We start from the raw sequence: 18,570 nt of genomic DNA on the forward strand, positions 1-18,570 counted from the left end.
CAGCACATCCCAAAGGTTGCCAAAATAACACCCAAAGTAGTGTGTGTGAAATTATATGTGATGGGCATTGTGAAAGGGGCAAGAGGCAGTATTTTGCTGGTGATCCTACGTCATCCATCCATTTTCAATTGCGCTTATCCTCACAGGGGTCACAGGCGTGCTGGTTTGCCACTCCAACAATCGGATACTGTCGGACGCCTGCAAATTCACAGCTCAACTTAAATTACCCATTCTGTACCTTTCACACAAGACAAACTACCAGGGAAAAACTTGATCGGCAGTGTGAAAGGGACTATCTGTGTTGTGCTGTTGTGGACCTCACATGGGGCCTCCTGGCTGGGCTGGAGGGGGTTTTGGTGTGGGGAGAGTGGGGGGTGTCTCAGCATGTGGTGACACCTGGGGGGGCTGGGGCCTCACCATGAGGTCAAGTGGAGAGCCGTAATAATTACATTTTGATTTATTTAGGTGATGTCATACCCCCCCCAACGCGCACGCGCGTGTGTGTGTGTGTGTGTGTGTGCGCGCGCGTGTGCGTGCGTGCGTGTGTGCGCACGCGTGTGTGATGTAGGCACATGTTGCAGAGTCCTTGTATTTATCTTCTCTTCACATTCCAGTCACTTTTCAAAGGGTCGGGAGAAAAAAAATGAGGGTTTCTACAATGTGAAATTACATTGGATGTTACGATGTAGTGATATGATATTGATGTTATCATGCTACGGTCTTGATGTTGTGATGTTGTCATGCTACAATGTTTAATGTTACAGTGTTATGATGATGCGTTGGGACAATGTCGGGTTGCTGTTTTGCTTGAGTTACAATGTCATTATGCAATGTTTGATGTTACCATGTTGTGAGACTATTGGTACAATGTTGGCATACTGCAATATTGTGAAACTTATGCTACAATGTTGTAAAGGTACAATGCAGTGATGTTGCAATATCGTTGGGACGATACTAATTTTCTGTTATGTGTTGTGATGCTGCTTCATCAGAAAAAATGCTACTCAAGCACAAAGCACAAATATTTTGTAAAGTGTGTGTGTGAGGGAGGGGGGCAGGGCGGGGGGGGGGGGGAATTTTCCCTCCAGGTTCCCTCAGGACTGTAAACTGTGAGAGCCAGCAGACACAATGCTGACAACACACATGTGCCTAATTATTATCTTCATCATCTTCCTCATCACACATAAGAGTACAGCTGAGTGTGTGACTCTTCCTGTACATATTAGCACAAGCAATACAGTATTTGTAAGATTAGAGTTAACATGTTTTGAGAGCCCAGCAGCAAAATGCAAATTGTCTCGTGTAACCCAAACTGCATAAGCGTTGATTAAATATACAGTATTGTCACATTCAGCGTGTCAGGCATTAAATTGTAAATAAGACAACTTGAGTGTCTTATTTATAACCTGCACAGGTATGTGCAGGTTATGAACATATAATGACTGATCATGAGTACAGTAATATTATGATGCTATGTTAATATGTACAGTTTAATTAGGCAGTGTACAGTCCAAATACATGATGTATTTTCAGATGGACCAGTTGGGGTCTTTGGGTTGTTTTTAGTTTCTACTATCCTGCTGTTAATCAAATTAAACCACAAGACACACACGCTCGCACACAATCCACAATCCACAATAAGAGATCCGGTAGTGATCAAAGGGGTTATTTTAAACCCTCCACGACCATTAGCACCTTTATAGCACCTTAGCACCTTTACCTATTTAATGAAATAACCATGCGCGAATCCTCTTAATCCACACGCCAGCACTTTGATTAGCATTTTGTGGCTCATCAAGTCAAAGGAAATCATACCGGAAGCCAACCTTGCCTTGAAAAAATGTCAAAGTAAAAGAATAGGAACTAAAAGTTTATGTATGTCCTTATAAGTTGTTAATAGTCATTAAATACATTTTATTTTTAATATAGTTGTTCTGATTGACACTTATTCACCAAGAATCGTTTTAAACAATAGGAACTGAAGACTATTATTTTATTTTGAAAATAACTAATAGGATGTGTTTATCTCCATCACTTAACACTTCTTGGTGGCCACACACTAGTTGTCTGGTCCACCGGAGGAGTGTCTACCGACAGTCCGTCTTCAAGAGGTTTATTTAAAGGTGGGCTCCGTCGTCGCCACCACGAAAACGTTTGCTTCAACGAAAGAGGATGAAAATATGAAACGAAAGAGGATGGTTTCGGAACCACGCGTCCCTTTTTAGGTAAATATCAGCCGCACACACACCAGTCAAGAAGTGGGGGATTTCATTATTGACTCAATATTTTTATTAACATGAATAACAAAAAGAAAAAACGATAAAAAAGAAAAAAAACGTCAGAGTAAGCTGTGAACACGCTGTGATACGCCCTTTGCGAGCAGGAGGTGGTTTCTATCTACCTTTAAAACCGCCTTAAAGCAATCTCTGTTGCATTTTTGCGACGGAGTCGCATTTTTAACGCACGTGAAGATGTTGGTGGAGATAAAAACTGGTGACATCAAAAAACTGTGTGTGTGTGCGCGCGTGTGTGTGTGTGTGTGTGTGTGCGTGTGTTTGTCTGTGCGTGTGCTTGTGTGTGTGCGTGCGCGTGTTTGTGTGTGCGTGTGTTGTGCGTGTGCGTGTGTTTGAGTGTGTGCGTGCGCGTGTTGTGTGTGCGTGTGTGTGTGTGTGTGTGTGTGTGTGTGTGTGTGTGCAGAAGAATATTTTATTTTTTGTATATGTTTTTAAAGTTTAAAACTAAGACCAACAAGACAACAAATTTGGCTACTTTTGAAATGTGACTAGCAAGAACTACATAATAGCAACCGTGACAGTTTAGATGATGACGTCTGTCCTGCGTGAGTTACTCTCGTGACATCACCGTCAAGGGTCCCTGAGTGGGACACAAACAAACAGAACAGCAGCAGTGCAGGAGAGGTAGATGCCAAGCTAAAGTCCTTGGCTGTGTTCAAATCACTCCTGATCTACAACATTGGACCCCCCACATATTTGTGGTTTGGCACCCGCGGATTCACCTCTTCGCAGATTTTTTTTTTTAATTACTATTTTTTTCTTAATCTCTCTCTCTCTCTCCCTCTCTCTCTCTCTCTCTCTCTCTCTCTCTCTCTCTCTCTCTCTCTCTCTCTCTCTCTCTCTCTCTCTCTCTCTCTCTCTCTATACTCTCTGTACTGTAAAAATGTTATTACTGTTCCATTTGACAATATATTTATAGCTTTGTATTATTGGTCACTTTGTAACCTATAAAATTTCAGAAAATGAGGAAAACCAATCTTTGCCCTGAGCCCCACTCCGTCACAAAACTTCATAGGAATATTTATCCTCATCCTCCAGGTAGTAGTACTGTATATGCTTGTCATTATTATTATTTCACTGTGATTGGCTGCTTGTCTAGAGAATCACTTGCTGCTAGCAGCTCTGGAGCTCGCGGAGATTTTGTAAAAACGGAGTACCGGTACTGATCCAAAAAAGACAGCGTTTTTGACTGATAAGCTTTAATGGGAGTCACCTGGAACAAAAGCAGAAAGTAACTAGTGATTTACCAGAAATATGGAAAAAGCGGAGATTCATTAGACAGCTTCGATAAGCATGAATAACGTACCATGCACACCAGTGGTGTTGTGTCTTTCAGCATGTCCCAATGCACAGTAATTCTACTTTATAAAACCAATTTATTTCTTAACATTGTCTTTTCACAATTCATCCCTATTTCGTAATTAATTACATGGAGTAAAAGTTTCCGAACACATTGCAAAAGTAGGCAAATTTGTTGCCAAGTGCTTTTTGGAAACAAAGTCGCTCGGGTAGTCTGAAGAGCTGTGAAATCAAGTAACAAAAAGTGGACAATTGGTGCTCTCATGCATTCCTTTATGTGTATGCATCTTAAGTAGAGGATGATAAGTAAGTCAACAGCTAAAAGAAGAGGGGATGGAAGGGGTGGGGGTGAGGGTGGGGGGTCTGTATGGTCTTGGCGCCAAAAAGGATGCTTAGAACAGAACCAGATGTCACAGAGATGACATCACCAGGTGTTGGAATGCTTGTTTGTTTGTGAACACAGTCAGAAAAAAGAAACCTTTCCAAGTTAAGCTTTTTCCTCAGTTGAAATGCATACAGCTCTTAAAAGTTCAGCAGTTGACCACTGTTGATGATAAAAGGCAAAAGCAATTAGTCTTAACTTTCATGGTGAATTTGATGTCACTTGAAGTTTCATTTGCATGCAACTCTGTGTTATGTAACATTCTTATGCTCAAAAGAAAATGCTAAATGCTTTGTATGTGACATCACTTCCTTTCTTCTTTCCCCTAGATGACTACTTTTTAAATATGGCCAAAAAAAAAAAAAAAAAGCCAATAAAAAGCAAAACTCATGCATGCAATGAGTTAATTCCTAGATATGTATGTATATGATATTTATTGTGTACCTAATGAAGTGGCCAGTGAATGTACAGTGTGTGTGGCTTTCTAACTGCAGTTAATGCAATTCTATGGACTGTTACACACAACACAGATAAAACTGTGTGTGAGTGTGAACATTCACAGGGGCGCTTCACATGCCATCGTCATGACGACACAGACTGAAAACTCACTGCCCGATTGTAACTTGGCCAAACCACAATTACTGTACATTAGCTAACTGAGGACGATTGTTAGGCCGCTTTTGAAGGAATCCTACTACCAATGTACAGTAAATCTACTAAAATGTAATAAATTAATAAAAATACCCCTGATTAAATGCAAACATTATTAAATACATATTGTTTGCTCTCTGCTCAGATTCAAGAAGAAGACGAAAAAGTCACCCAGAGAACTTTGCGCCGTCCTGGGTGTGGAAGCGTCTTCCTGGACCGTTTGTACGCCATCGTGGTGGTGTCTCCGACATCTTCCGAGCACGCCCAAGTGGTCCGAGGTATCCGGTGGAGGCGACGAGTCGCCCCGCAGGATGCCCGCCAAGACCCCCATGTACCTGAAGACCACCACACCCAAACGAGGCAAGAAGGCCAAACTGCGTGACGTGCTGTCTGGTGATATGATCAGCCCCCCGCTGGGCGACGTGCGCCACAGCGCCCATGTGGGGCCGCAAGGCGAGCAGGACATGTTTGGAGACGTGGGCTTCCTAAGGGGAAAAATGGACATGTTACCGGCGCGTAACGGTGACGCTCGCTCGCATAGCGTGGACGAACGCCACGGAGACGTGTCCGCCACCTCGGACTACTCCTACAATGGATTCCACTACCAGCCCTCGTCCTCTGGCTTGTTGAAGAACACCATCTCCATGCCCGTCTTCATCGCACACGAGCAAGCGCCGCCCAAACCGCCACGCCTGCACCTGGATGATGCCAAACAACGGCACTTACAGCCTGCTGACAAGCAGCAGGGACAGTGTACCTCGGAGAACAGCGGCCGGGACATCTCCCTGTCCCCCTCCCTCCGCCGACTGGTGCCCTCATCCGGATCCTTCTCGGAGGTGTCATCGGAGGAGTCAGTGTTGGACGGGTGCATGCCACTAGATGAGCAGCGAGGCCTCAGTCTGGACTCGGACGCCGGTCTGAGCAACGAGGACCTGCGCAGCGATTCGCCGTGCGGACTGTTCCTGCGATCGGACTCCGCGGCAGACCTGGACCTGGATCTAGGGCCCTCCATCCTGGATGACGTGCTGAGGATCATGGACCGCTACAAGGATGTGGACCACCGATGCGAGCTGTGAGCAAATGGAAGATAAGGTGGACAATAAGGCCTTTTACTGAGTCAATGTACTGAAAACCTGACAACATGGCGGACATTTTGGATACAGCACTTCCATAAAGTACTTACAACGCTTAACTGTTTCCACATTTTATGTTACAGCTTCATTGCAAAATTTATCAAATGTATTATTGTTCCTCAAAGTCTGCACATATGATCCTAAAATGACCAAGTGAAAAGTTATCTTTTTTTATTTTTGCAATTTTGTAAAAGGTAATGAACTAAATGTGGTAAAATTGAAGTGCTGTGAATGAAAAATGTGTCACTTTTCTTTCTAAATTTTATTACATTTTCCTCAGAATTCCTAGGCACAATACCCCATATGACGTGAACATATTTTTTTTCAAATTTTTGTTGAACTAAAGGCAGAAAACTTTGTTGTACAACGCGTTTGAATAGTATGCACAATGCTTCACTTTATTTTTTTTCCTCATTTTACAGTATGTTACAGCCTTATTTCAATTTTTTCACACCCTTTAAAATTCTATACGCACCATCCTGTAAGGACAATGGTGAAACATTTGTTTCAAATTTTTCCAAATGTATAAAATATGAAGTCTAATTTTGTGCTTTGTGGGAAAAAAAAAGATGGAAGGGGTTGATAATGTTTCAAGGGTATTAAAAATCACAAAAAAAACAAAATCACATTAGGCTTTGGTGCATCGCGTGGCAATTTTTTTTTTTAATACCATAACCCAAATTTCCAGAAATCTTCTTTCATTTTGTCATTATGGAGTGTTATGTGTAGAATTTTGAGTGGTAACAGGCTACAACAAAACATTGAAACATTAAAGTGCTGTGAATACTTTGCGGATGCTTTGTTTTTTGCTAGGTGGTGACAGGCTCAGGCTGGTCCTCAAGAGCTTTATCGCAGCAATCTTTAATACCCGTTAGTGTCATTTTATCTCATGTGAAGCTGTGAACACCTGTAGTCCAAAATCATGCAAACGGTTAACAAATGCTTTCTATATAATAGAAGAAATCAGCATTTTTTCCACAATTTAAAACAGATTTCAGGTGTTTTACTATGACGTTTGCGGCATGCTTTTGTCCAACTATTCCAATGATTTACACATCCTTCATAAGCCTGTTTTGAGGTCCTGGCTCATACAAAGGAGTCACTGCTCACCCTGCCCCCCCTCGACTGTGAGCCCAACCCCGAGTACGGTTTTAGTTACTTGTGATCTCAAAAGTGCGATATACTAACAGACACATTTTCAAAAATAGTCAGGGAACTAAAGATTGATTTGTTTGCTAATTTCACACTTGATGGGTGGGCAGGAGCTCATGACTATGTGTATGAAACCATTCCAAAATCACTTTTAATAATGTGACCCCTTTAATACCATAAATTCTCTGCAATAACAAAAATTGTTGTCATATTATTTATATGTATATTCTGTCCAAATTGGCCACTCACATCAGTAATATATAACTTGATATGTGTCTCAGAAGCTAATGGAAAACTGCTTTTACATAGCTAACTAAAAATGTAGAGTGCTTCTTGTCCAACTGATTTTGACTGACACATACATAATTCTCTTGTTCCATAAGTCATGCATGCTGTGTACATTTCTGTGAATATATCAATAAAAGTCAATTGTGAATAAAAAGAGTCTGATATGGGTTTCATCATATGAACGTAAGTAGGTTATCCTGTATTATTTGTACTAGGCGCAGTATAATTTATGAACATGTCTTCTTAAGATCATTACCTTTGAAAAGTGAAGATAGTCTTTTATAATTACTATTGAACCCAGGGTCAGTAAACAAATTTGCATGCTGTGTACATTTCTGTGAATATATCAATAAAAGTCAATTGTGAATAAAAAGAGTCTGATATGGGTTTCATCATATGAACGTAAGTAGGTTATCCTGTATTATTTGTACTAGGCGCAGTATAATTTATGAACATGTCTTCTTAAGATCATTACCTTTGAAAAGTGAAGATAGTCTTTTATAATTACTATTGAACCCAGGGTCAGTAAACAAATGAAATGCTTATTTAAAACCCCGTAACAAAAAGTCATCAAGAAGAAATTCCATTAAAAAAAAGAAATACATTTTTAAAAGGAACATTTACTTTGACGAATAAAAACGCAATGTTGTAAGCAATATTTGTAGTCCTATGCTACACTAGGTGGCAGTATACCAAATTTACGTCGTCATTTAAGAAAGCGAAGAAGAAGGCACCTGTGTGTCCAGCTTTCTCCTCACAACAAATTTGTCTAGTGTCCATGCAAGCTTGTTAACGCATGAAGTGAGAAAGAGTCACAGAAGGGAAGACATTTAGGAACGATGAAGTGAGTATTCCGTGTGGTTAATATTGACTTTATTCTACTTGAAGACAGACTACCGGCTGTTACGTGCTAGTCATGTCATTTAGCTTCGCGTGAAAACTCAAAGCTAGCGTGACTAGATTGACTTGGATTGACCAATGTTTTTATTTCAATGTTCGTATGATTTCAGGCTCAACATCGACGGTCTGTTGGTGTATTTCCCCTACGATTACATCTATCCTGAACAATACTCGTACATGCTGGAGCTCAAGAGGACGCTCGATGCTAAGGTGGGCAAAGCACATAAGCATATTCTAAGGATTTCATAGCAAAATCTTGGATTTATATGCCGTAGCGTCTTTCAAGGGACTCTCAACAGTAACTAACGGGGGCAGTTAAAATGTATTTCTTGTACAGTGGCAAGTAAAAGTTTGTGAACCCCTTTTAATGACCTGGAGTTACTGCTGAACTTGGTCATGAAATACGATTCGTGTAACGCAGAATGAGTCAAACACCGTAAAATAATAATAATGACTCAATATTACTTTTTGCATTAATAATGCGATGGCATGTTTTAATTTGACACACCAGGTAAACAGTCGGCATTGTTGGAAAAAAACCTCGTGCTGACTTCACTCAGGCGTCAGGAGTCAGCCAGGTGATGTAGGTGTTGGTTAAAGCTGCCATGCCCTAGCAAAACGCTGGTTTTGAGTTTGCTGTACCCTTGTGGATTGCTGTCATTGAAATAATGACCATTTTGTTCCCTTGGTCAGCAACGGTAAGACCAGCAATTGAACAAGAAAAATTGTGTTTGTCTTCTTGCACTTTCAGGGACACGGTGTCCTGGAGATGCCGTCAGGAACTGGCAAGACCATCTCACTGTTGTCACTCATTGTTGCGTATCAGAGGGTGAGTTTGACCCAGTGTTTATTTTCTGGTTCTGTTCCTTGCTTGAGACATACATAATTCTCTTGTTCCATAAGTCATGCATGCTGTGTACATTTCTGTGAATATATCAATAAAAGTCAATTGTGAATAAAAAGAGTCTGATATGGGTTTCATCATATGAACGTAAGTAGGTTATCCTGTATTATTTGTACTAGGCGCAGTATAATTTATGAACATGTCTTCTTAAGATCATTACCTTTGAAAAGTGAAGATAGTCTTTTATAATTACTATTGAACACAGGGTCAGTAAACAAATTACAATTGAACCCAGGGTCAGTAAACAAATGAAATGCTTATTTAAAACCCCGTAACAAAAAGTCATCAAGAAGAAATTCCATTAAAAAAAAGAAATACATTTTTAAAAGGAACATTTACTTTGACGAATAAAAACGCAATGTTGTAAGCAATATTTGTAGTCCTATGCTACACTAGGTGGCAGTATACCAAATTTACGTCGTCATTTAAGAAAGCGAAGAAGAAGGCACCTGTGTGTCCAGCTTTCTCCTCACAACAAATTTGTCTAGTGTCCATGCAAGCTTGTTAACGCATGAAGTGAGAAAGAGTTACAGAAGGGAAGACATTTAGGAACGATGAAGTGAGTATTCCGTGTGGTTAATATTGACTTTATTCTACTTGAAGACAGACTACCGGCTGTTACGTGCTAGTCATGTCATTTAGCTTCGCGTGAAAACTCAAAGCTAGCGTGACTAGATTGACTTGGATTGACCAATGTTTTTATTTCAATGTTCGTATGATTTCAGGCTCAACATCGACGGTCTGTTGGTGTATTTCCCCTACGATTACATCTATCCTGAACAATACTCGTACATGCTGGAGCTCAAGAGGACGCTCGATGCTAAGGTGGGCAAAGCACATAAGCATATTCTAAGGATTTCATAGCAAAATCTTGGATTTATATGCCGTAGCGTCTTTCAAGGGACTCTCAACAGTAACTAACGGGGGCAGTTAAAATGTATTTCTTGTACAGTGGCAAGTAAAAGTTTGTGAACCCCTTTTAATGACCTGGAGTTACTGCTGAACTTGGTCATGAAATACGATTCGTGTAACGCAGAATGAGTCAAACACCGTAAAATAATAATAATGACTCAATATTACTTTTTGCATTAATAATGCGATGGCATGTTTTAATTTGACACACCAGGTAAACAGTCGGCATTGTTGGAAAAAAACCTCGTGCTGACTTCACTCAGGCGTCAGGAGTCAGCCAGGTGATGTAGGTGTTGGTTAAAGCTGCCATGCCCTAGCAAAACGCTGGTTTTGAGTTTGCTGTACCCTTGTGGATTGCTGTCATTGAAATAATGACCATTTTGTTCCCTTGGTCAGCAACGGTAAGACCAGCAATTGAACAAGAAAAATTGTGTTTGTCTTCTTGCACTTTCAGGGACACGGTGTCCTGGAGATGCCGTCAGGAACTGGCAAGACCATCTCACTGTTGTCACTCATTGTTGCGTATCAGAGGGTGAGTTTGACCCAGTGTTTATTTTCTGGTTCTGTTCCTTGCTTGAGAGCATCTTCTGTTTTCTCCTTAGGCGTTTCCTCTGGAAGTCACCAAGCTCATCTACTGCTCCAGAACGGTCCCCGAGATTGAGAAGGTGACTCAAATCAAACCCCTCAAGATGCGCACATGCAGTATGAGATGATACTCTTCTGGCTCACTTTTTTGATGGTGTGTCGAGGTGGTGGAGGAGCTGAGGAAGCTGATGGAGTTTTATTCCAAGGAGACAGGGGAGAGAAACAACTTCCTGGCTCTGGCACTCTCCTCCCGCAAGAACCTCTGTGTCCACCCAGAGGTGAGCCTGTTTTTTTTTTTTTTTTAAATGTAATTAATTAATTTATTTATTTATTTAAAATAAAGTAATGCAAATTATCTTATATCTAATTTTTATCTGATTCATCTGTTAATTGACAGATTAATTTAGAATTAAAATCCCTCAGGGGATATCATTGTCATATATAAAATTATCTCAATAATTTAAAAATATTAAAATGTCAATTGGCAATTAGTGTTCCAAATAGTCATGATGTTGATATGATGTCATGAATCATTGTATTTGAACCTAGTTAATCTTTTTTTTTTTGGATTGTTTCCCAATCAAAATGAACACTTAATTTGTAACTTTTTCTTCTCATTACAATGATTTGAAATACCTTTCTATATTGGCTGTTTCAGGTGAGCAGCCTGCGTTTCGGAAAGGAAGTGGACAGTAAGTGTCACAGTCTGACAGCGTCGTACATTCGCGCCCAACGTCATAGCAACCCCGACCAGCCCGTCTGTCACTTTTACGAGGTAAACCCCACACCGCTTACCTCCACTTCCTGCTCGATGAGAGCTGAACAAAGTTCTCCGCTGTGCTCACCAGGAGTTTGACGCGGTGGGCCGGCAAGTGCCGCTTCCCGCTGGCATCTACAACCTGGACGACCTGAAGGACTTTGGCCGCAAGAAAGGATGGTGTCCCTACTATCTAGCACGCTACTCGGTACAAACAAAATACAATGAAAAAAGCAGGGACCTAAATTGAATGCTCCAGAACACCATACACCAGTCACACAGACCCCAGGAAAGGCAGGATATTGTCACGACAATGCTGTAAACACGAGTTCCTTGATTGGAGATCACAACAGCGTCCATGTTTGTGTTGCTGTGGTCAGATCCTGCATGCTAATATTGTGGTGTACAGCTACCACTACCTGCTGGACCCCAAGATAGCAGACCTGGTGTCCAAGGAGCTGGCCAAGCAGTCTGTGGTGGTCTTTGACGAGGCGCACAACATCGGTGAGTGTCACTTTGCTCTGTTCTGACTGCAGCTAAAATTCCATACGTGACTTATGGAGCGTTTCCCGTCCTCGGTAGACAATGTGTGCATCGACTCCATGAGCGTCAACATCACCAGGCGGACGCTGGATCGTTGCCAGGGTAATGTCGACATGTTGCAGAACACCATACACAAGTAAGAACATGTCTGACATATCTTTTAGTTTGAGGAGGAACTAAAAGTTCCCGGTACTTGCCGTGGAAATGCAGTTATGAGTTCAGGGACAATTAAGGACCTAAGTTGATATCATCAGCTTTTTGCCTTTGACAGCATCAAAGAGACTGATGCTGCCAAACTGAAGGAGGAATATCGACGCCTGGTGGAAGGCTTGAAGGAAGCCAATGTGGCGCGGGAGACAGACGTCTACCTCGCTAATCCCGTGCTGCCGGACGAGATCCTAAAAGGTAAAAGAACGCCCCAGGCATGAATATTGTAAATTTTCTGATTGACTGATCGTTTGGATGATGGTTACAGAGGCCATTCCGGGCACCATCCGGACCGCCGAGCACTTTGTGGGCTTCCTGAGGCGCTTCATGGAGTACTTGAAGTCCCGCCTGAGGGTGCAGCACGTGGTCCAGGAGAGCGCCCCGCAGTTCCTCAAAGACATCTTTGACAAAGTCTGCATCGACCGCAAGCCTCTCAGGTCCCCACCGCCACCATCACTTATCAGTCCTGTGACATGTCACATGTGGCCTCACTCCTGATTGGACGGCGTCTCGCAGGTTTTGCGCCGAGCGTCTGCAGTCGCTATTACGGACGCTTGAGATCACCGACATTGCTGACTTCTCCGCCGTCACGCTCATCTCGAACTTTGCCACGCTGGTTAGCACATACAGCCAAGGTGCGATTGCCAATGGAATCCCGACCGCCTTTTTACTTCAAATGTTCATATTTATGTGTGTGACATAAAAATTCTGAAGGATCTTTATTTATACTCTAAAGAGCCTCAATTTAAATCTAAAAGTACCTCCAATTTGATTCAACGTTAAGCTCTCATTTTGGTTTAAAATTCCCGCTTCCTGTGGTTTAAAAAAAATCCTTTTTGAGTCCATAGTTCCTCGGTTTTGATTCAAAACGACCTCCATTTTAGCACTAAATTTAATCTTTCACCTCAAAGGTTTCACCATCATCATTGAGCCCTTTGAAGACAGAACGCCGACCATCGCCAACCCCGTGTTGCACTTCAGGTATGTGGCCCTTCAGTTTTGCATTCCTGCCACCTGCAGGACTGGAGGGGAATTGTATAATTTGAAACTTTTGGTGGTTAATTGTTTAAATCTTATCTTGTAGAGAACTAAATTTGAGAAAATATTTAAATTTTAGAGAAATTTTTTTTTCTTTTTTAGGCAAAAGGTTTTTTTGGGGGGGGGGGGAGAAAAAAAAATATCATGTCTGGAGGGGAATTGTATAATTTGAAACTTTTGGTGGTTAATTGTTTAAATCTTATCTTGTAGAGAACTAAATTTGAGAAAATATTTAAATTTTAGAGAAATTTTTTTTTCTTTTTTAGGCAAAAGGTTTTTTTGGGGGGGGGGGTAGAAAAAAATGTATCATGTTTCAAAACGTACTATATGATCTCTGACTTGTCTCTGACCCTCAGCTGCATGGACCCGTCCATCGCCATCAAACCTGTCTTTCAAAGGTTCCAGTCAGTCATCATCACGTCGGGGGTAAGTCCTTCGGTCTCCGCGTACAGGTTTTGCCCTGTCTGCAACCCTTCACCATCTCCCATGTTTGTTCTGGCCAGACGTTGTCTCCGCTGGACATTTACCCTCGCATCCTGGACTTCCGGCCTGTCACCATGGCGTCTTTCACCATGACACTGGCGCGAACCTGCCTCTGCCCGCTGGTGTGTGTGCACACGCTAGTTTGAATAGCTACAGTATGAAGACTAAAATTTAACTTTTTTTTTGTTGTTGTTGTGGCCATATAGACACATTTATGGCTTATTATATATGGCCACCACTTGGGTATAATGTGGCTTTAATGTCATTCCCATCAACAACTTTGACATCTTAGCTTACAAAATACAATGTGTAATGTTCTGTACCTTAAAGTTTTCAGAGAAGGTGCACTCGATTGTTTTAGCCACCTGTCCAGCAAAATTAAATATTACTAATTGTATTTTGTGTGAACGCGCTACCTATTTTGTGGGCACATGTTTGAATGACGTGCCCGGAGATGATCATTATATGTTTGCATTATATCTGCAGTGAGGTCGCAGTTTTGCCCCTATGTCACTTCTGTCATCCTGACTTGCTTCACCTTTCCATTTTCCTGTTTTTCCAGATTGTCGGGCGAGGAAACGACCAGGTGGCTCTGAGCTCCAAGTTTGAGACTAGAGAAGATTTTGGTGAGTAGAAAGCAGCATTCCCAACATCTTGGAAATATTAGGGTTTTTTTTCTGTGTCAAATTCAGATAATTGTACATTTCATCTATGTATTATACTAAAATACAAAAAAATGTATGAATACACTTTGATTAGATTATGTATCAAAAAAGTAAGTGTGTGTGTGTGTGTGTGTGTGTGTGTGTGTGTGTGTGTGTGTGTGTGTGTGTGTGTGTGTGTGTGTGTGCGTGCAGTTCAACAGCAAAATAACTGAATTTCAACTTGGCTAAATGTGGCCCTGCTCAATGGTATTTGAAAATTGTCTTGAGCAGTGCCGTTGACACATTTAAGTAAATTTAACCTCCAAATTTCCTCTTCCAAATTTCATATGCAGAAAAATTAAAATTGATTTTGTTTTCTAGCTGTGATCCGTAACTACGGCAACCTGCTCCTGGAGATGTCCGCTGTGGTTCCTGATGGCATCGTGGCATTTTTCACCAGCTACGTCTACATGGAGAACATTGTGGCATCCTGGTACGAGCAGGTCAGCATTTTGTTTCCTCGCAAGCTCTCTGTTAGCATCAGGCTCACATAGCGACTATACATAGGTTTGTTTTTTTTTTGTTTTTTTTTTTTTATGGTCTCAGGGAATTCTGGAGAACATTCAGAAGAACAAGCTGATCTTCATCGAGACGCAGGATGCCGCAGAGACCAGCATGGCGCTGGAGAAGTACCAGGAGGTGATGTCTATGTCGAAGTCAGGATTTTAAGGGGCTTTGCCCACCACCTTCTTCCTCCTATTTTGTCTTTCTCTTGACAGGCGTGTGAGAATGGCAGAGGAGCCATCCTGTTGTCAGTGGCACGGGGGAAAGTATCAGAGGGGATCGATTTTGGTAAATGTGGGAAAAACAAATTTGTCATAGTGTTGCCTGAAATTACAACAATTTCCTGATGAACTAGTAAAGGGGGGGGAAAAAGTCTACCAGCCGTTTTAGATCATTTTAATATTTTGTTCTTTTTTTAAATTTATTTGTATTATTTTATTATTTTTATTTATTAAATATTTTGTTTTATTATTTTATTAATTATTTAATATTTTCAGACGTATGTGTACAGTTAAACACACACACCATATGTCTCGAAAATGCTGAAACGTTAATTTTTAAGGTCTTATTTTTGTTCAAGTTCTATTTTAAGGAAGGGTCGTTCTTTCAAGAAAATGCTTTGTTCTTTGTGGTTTTTTTTTTTTTTACATTTTGAGAACTTTTTCTATGAAGAAGAGAGGTTGTTTTAGATTTTTTGCTTCATTCTTATTTTTTTGAATTAAAAGATTTTGTTGGGGGCAGGAAAAGATTTTTGGGAGAAGAAAACCATTCTTTTGTTTTTTATTGGTGTGGGAGGTTATATTCTTTAAAGTATTTTTGGAAAGTAGAAATCATATATAACCGTAACCTTATTAGAAAAAGTGAATACATTGCATGTCAAACATTCAGTAACTGTTTTGTTTGTGATCAGTGCACCACTTTGGCCGAGCGGTCATCATGTTTGGCGTTCCGTACGTTTACACACAGAGCCGCATTCTCAAGGTAACAGATCTCCTCCTCCTTCGCCCTTGTACTGTGAACACGCTTCATTTCTACTTGGATGATGTGGCTGTGTGCCGTTGCACAGGCCCGTCTGGAGTACCTGCGTGACCAGTTCCAGATCCGTGAGAACGACTTTCTCACCTTCGACGCCATGCGACACGCCGCGCAGTGCGTCGGCCGAGCCATCCGAGGAAAGACCGACTATGGACTCATGATTTTTGCTGACAAGGTAATTTGGTGTTTTGTTCACGTCAAGTGGCATCAGTTTCAATTTTGTACTGCTGCTGTTACCCTCAAAAGATGGACACTGATTGGGTTTATTTTGAGCTAGCTAGATCATGCCCACTAAAGATTAGTTTGAAATTTTTTATTTCTGTTTGTTTGTGATGGCTGTCCTCTTCCTACGGCAGCGTTACGCCCGAGCGGACAAGCGCGGGAAGCTTCCTCGCTGGATCCAAGAGCACATTAACGATGGCAGCCTCAACCTCACGGTGGATGAGACCGTTCAGCTGTCCAAGCATTTCCTCAGACAGATGGCTCAGCCCTTCAGACAGGTCAAACTCAAACAAACATAGCCGACCGTAAACTCCCGTTTTTATCGCCACCTGCCCTAGAGGAAATTCCATGATAAAGAGAGAACAGAAAGCATTTTTGTTTTCAGTTGTACCAGTCCCACATGCTTTAAACACATGTCCACTTACTAAGTCACATCTGTTCTCATTCTCACTCATTCAGTTCTCCACCTGAGTGGGTAAGCGTGCTAAGATGTTCGTCACTCTCAAGTTAAATTTTCGGCAACGCTGACACATCAAACAAATTAAGCATTGTATATTTAAACGCAAAAATGTTCCAACGTATTCTACGTTCCGGTCATGATTAACTGTTCACATGAGTACTTCTCACCAGGTAATCAAGCCACCATTATTTTTTAGAGCGACTCAAGACGTTTGGTATCGCTAACCGTTCTGTGCACCATGTGTCACACCCTGCTGTACAGGAGGACCAGCTGGGCTTGTCTCTACTGACGCTGGAGCAGCTGCAGTCGGAAGAGATGCTAAAGAAGATCGCTCAGATGGCTCATCAGAGCTAAAAGTGCTCCCGGTCGACTCCCAAAATCATCACGATCATAACTATGTTGTTAGTGCAAACCAGTGATAACACATGAGTGGAAAGTCACTCTTCGGATCGTCTGTTGTACAGACATTGATGTACTTAAACTGTTCATGTGACATTTTATGTGTAGATAGCTTATCATTTAGTCTTTTTTTCAGTTACACCGGAGGTCACTGACATAGTTAAGTGCCTTTTAATTTTCTTGTCAGATTCACTCAGTCATCATGGAAAATGGAGCAGAATAATTAATTCGGGTCTTATTGCAAGAAGCAAAATATTTCCTCGTATACCAGTAGTGATGGGTCCATGAGGCCTCATAAGGTGTGTCGACACACTGTGTTGATACTGTGCTGATACTGTGTCGCTGACCACGTCCATGCATTCATATTGTATCATTCAAGGTTAAGATTGCACGATTGTCTGTGTCTCATGTGTTGTCTTGTATTATTTTGTCATTTTTTGTTAACTTTTCTTTTGATGGCGGCGCGGACACCTGCAGCGGCTCCTCTTGTTTTATGTTGAGGGAAGAAATTTCGTTGTATCTATGCAATGACAATATAGTTGATTCTGATTCAATGTGTCTCAATAATGTGAAAATCATGTGAATGACGATGCTTGTGGGCTTTGTCTTCACAAATTTTTATTTAGAAAAATAAGATGCTGCAGTCTTTTAAATTTCAGTTTGTTGCGTTTCTTGCATGCTAGTTCCCCTGCTGTGGAGAACACACACACAATGGAATAAGACATGTCAAAAATCCGAGAGGCACTTGGTGAGACAAGGAGCATTGAATAAAAATACCTTATTCTCCAAAAGGAGGTCAACACGGCGGAAAATTTGCGCTTGTCCAGAAGCTGCTCCATAATATGCACGTACTGGAGCAACGTCACTCGAGTGAAGCGCGTCTCAGCAGTCCATAGTCCCCTGTTCTCTGCTGTGCGCGCGTGGTCGTGTTTTTCGGCTAAAAACGCCTTACTCGACATGGTCGTTTTTTTCGGGTTAAAACGCCTGACAATAAATGGTCGTTTTTTTCGGCTAAAAACGCCTGACTATACATGGTCGTTTTTTTCGTCTAAAAACGCCTTACAAAACATGGTCGTTTTTTTCGGCTAAAAACGCCTGACTATACATGGTCGTTTTTTTCGGCTAAAAACGCCTTACAAAACTTTTTCGTTCAAAACCGCCTTACAATACATGGTCGTTTTTTCATTTAAAAACGCCTGACTATACATGGTCGATTTTTTCGGCGAAAAACGCCTTACTATCCATGGTCGTTTTTTTCGGCGAAAAACGCCTTACTGTACATGGTGGTTTTTTTCGGTTAAAAACGCCTTACTATACATGGTCGTTTTTTTCGGCTAAAAACGCCTCACTGTACATGGTCGTTTTTTCGGTTAAAAACGCCTGACTATACATGGTCATTCCCCCTTCCGATACATGGTCGTTTTTTCGGCTAAAAACGCCGTACTATACATGGTCGTTTTTTCGGCTAAAAACGCCTTACTGTACATGGTGGTTTTTTTCGGTTAAAAACGCCTTTCTATCCATGGTCGTTTTTTTCGGCTAAAAACGCCTTACTATACATGGGCGTTTTTTCGGTTAAAAACGCCTTTCTATCCATGGTCGTTTTTTTCGGCTAAAAACGCCTTACTATACATGGGCGTTTTTTCGGTTAAAAACGCCTTTCTATCCATGGTCGTTTTTTTCGGCTAAAAACGCCTTACTATACATGGTCGTTTTTT

General features: G+C 41.4%; 2 protein-coding genes across 3 annotated transcripts; both read left to right on the forward strand.

The window, feature by feature from the left end:
* The first annotated feature begins 2,041 nt into the window (after positions 1 to 2,041).
* Positions 2,042 to 5,984, forward strand: zgc:154093 (cdc42 effector protein 2). The gene is made up of 2 exons (XM_019892794.1): positions 2,042 to 2,225; positions 4,772 to 5,984. Exon 2 carries the CDS (start codon positions 4,938 to 4,940, stop codon positions 5,700 to 5,702), a length of 765 nt encoding a protein of 254 aa, XP_019748353.1. The 5' UTR covers positions 2,042 to 2,225; positions 4,772 to 4,937; the 3' UTR covers positions 5,703 to 5,984.
* Positions 5,985 to 7,910: 1,926 nt separating this feature from the next.
* ercc2 (excision repair cross-complementation group 2) lies at positions 7,911 to 17,153 on the forward strand. Of its 2 annotated transcripts, none has more exons than XM_019892791.1 (23): positions 7,911 to 8,043; positions 8,210 to 8,309; positions 8,851 to 8,928; positions 10,518 to 10,580; positions 10,665 to 10,778; positions 11,159 to 11,275; positions 11,349 to 11,465; positions 11,638 to 11,761; positions 11,840 to 11,936; positions 12,072 to 12,205; positions 12,276 to 12,444; positions 12,524 to 12,642; positions 12,919 to 12,988; positions 13,402 to 13,471; positions 13,549 to 13,650; positions 14,091 to 14,154; positions 14,554 to 14,675; positions 14,779 to 14,871; positions 14,952 to 15,024; positions 15,647 to 15,717; positions 15,803 to 15,946; positions 16,128 to 16,271; positions 16,715 to 17,153. In XM_019892791.1, exons 1-23 carry the CDS (start codon positions 8,039 to 8,041, stop codon positions 16,805 to 16,807), a joined length of 2,283 nt encoding a protein of 760 aa, XP_019748350.1. In that variant the 5' UTR covers positions 7,911 to 8,038; the 3' UTR covers positions 16,808 to 17,153. The 2 variants fall into 2 exon arrangements, with proteins under 2 accessions (XP_019748350.1, XP_019748352.1); XM_019892793.1 differs by lacking the exons at positions 7,911 to 8,043; positions 8,210 to 8,309; positions 8,851 to 8,928 and adding exons at positions 9,430 to 9,562; positions 9,729 to 9,828; positions 10,370 to 10,447.
* Positions 17,154 to 18,570: the final 1,417 nt, after the last annotated feature.

This window comes from Hippocampus comes, unplaced genomic scaffold (genome assembly GCF_001891065.2).
Source record: "Hippocampus comes isolate QL1 unplaced genomic scaffold, H_comes_QL1_v1.1 scaffold72, whole genome shotgun sequence".
Lineage (NCBI taxonomy): Eukaryota > Metazoa > Chordata > Actinopteri > Syngnathiformes > Syngnathidae > Hippocampus > Hippocampus comes.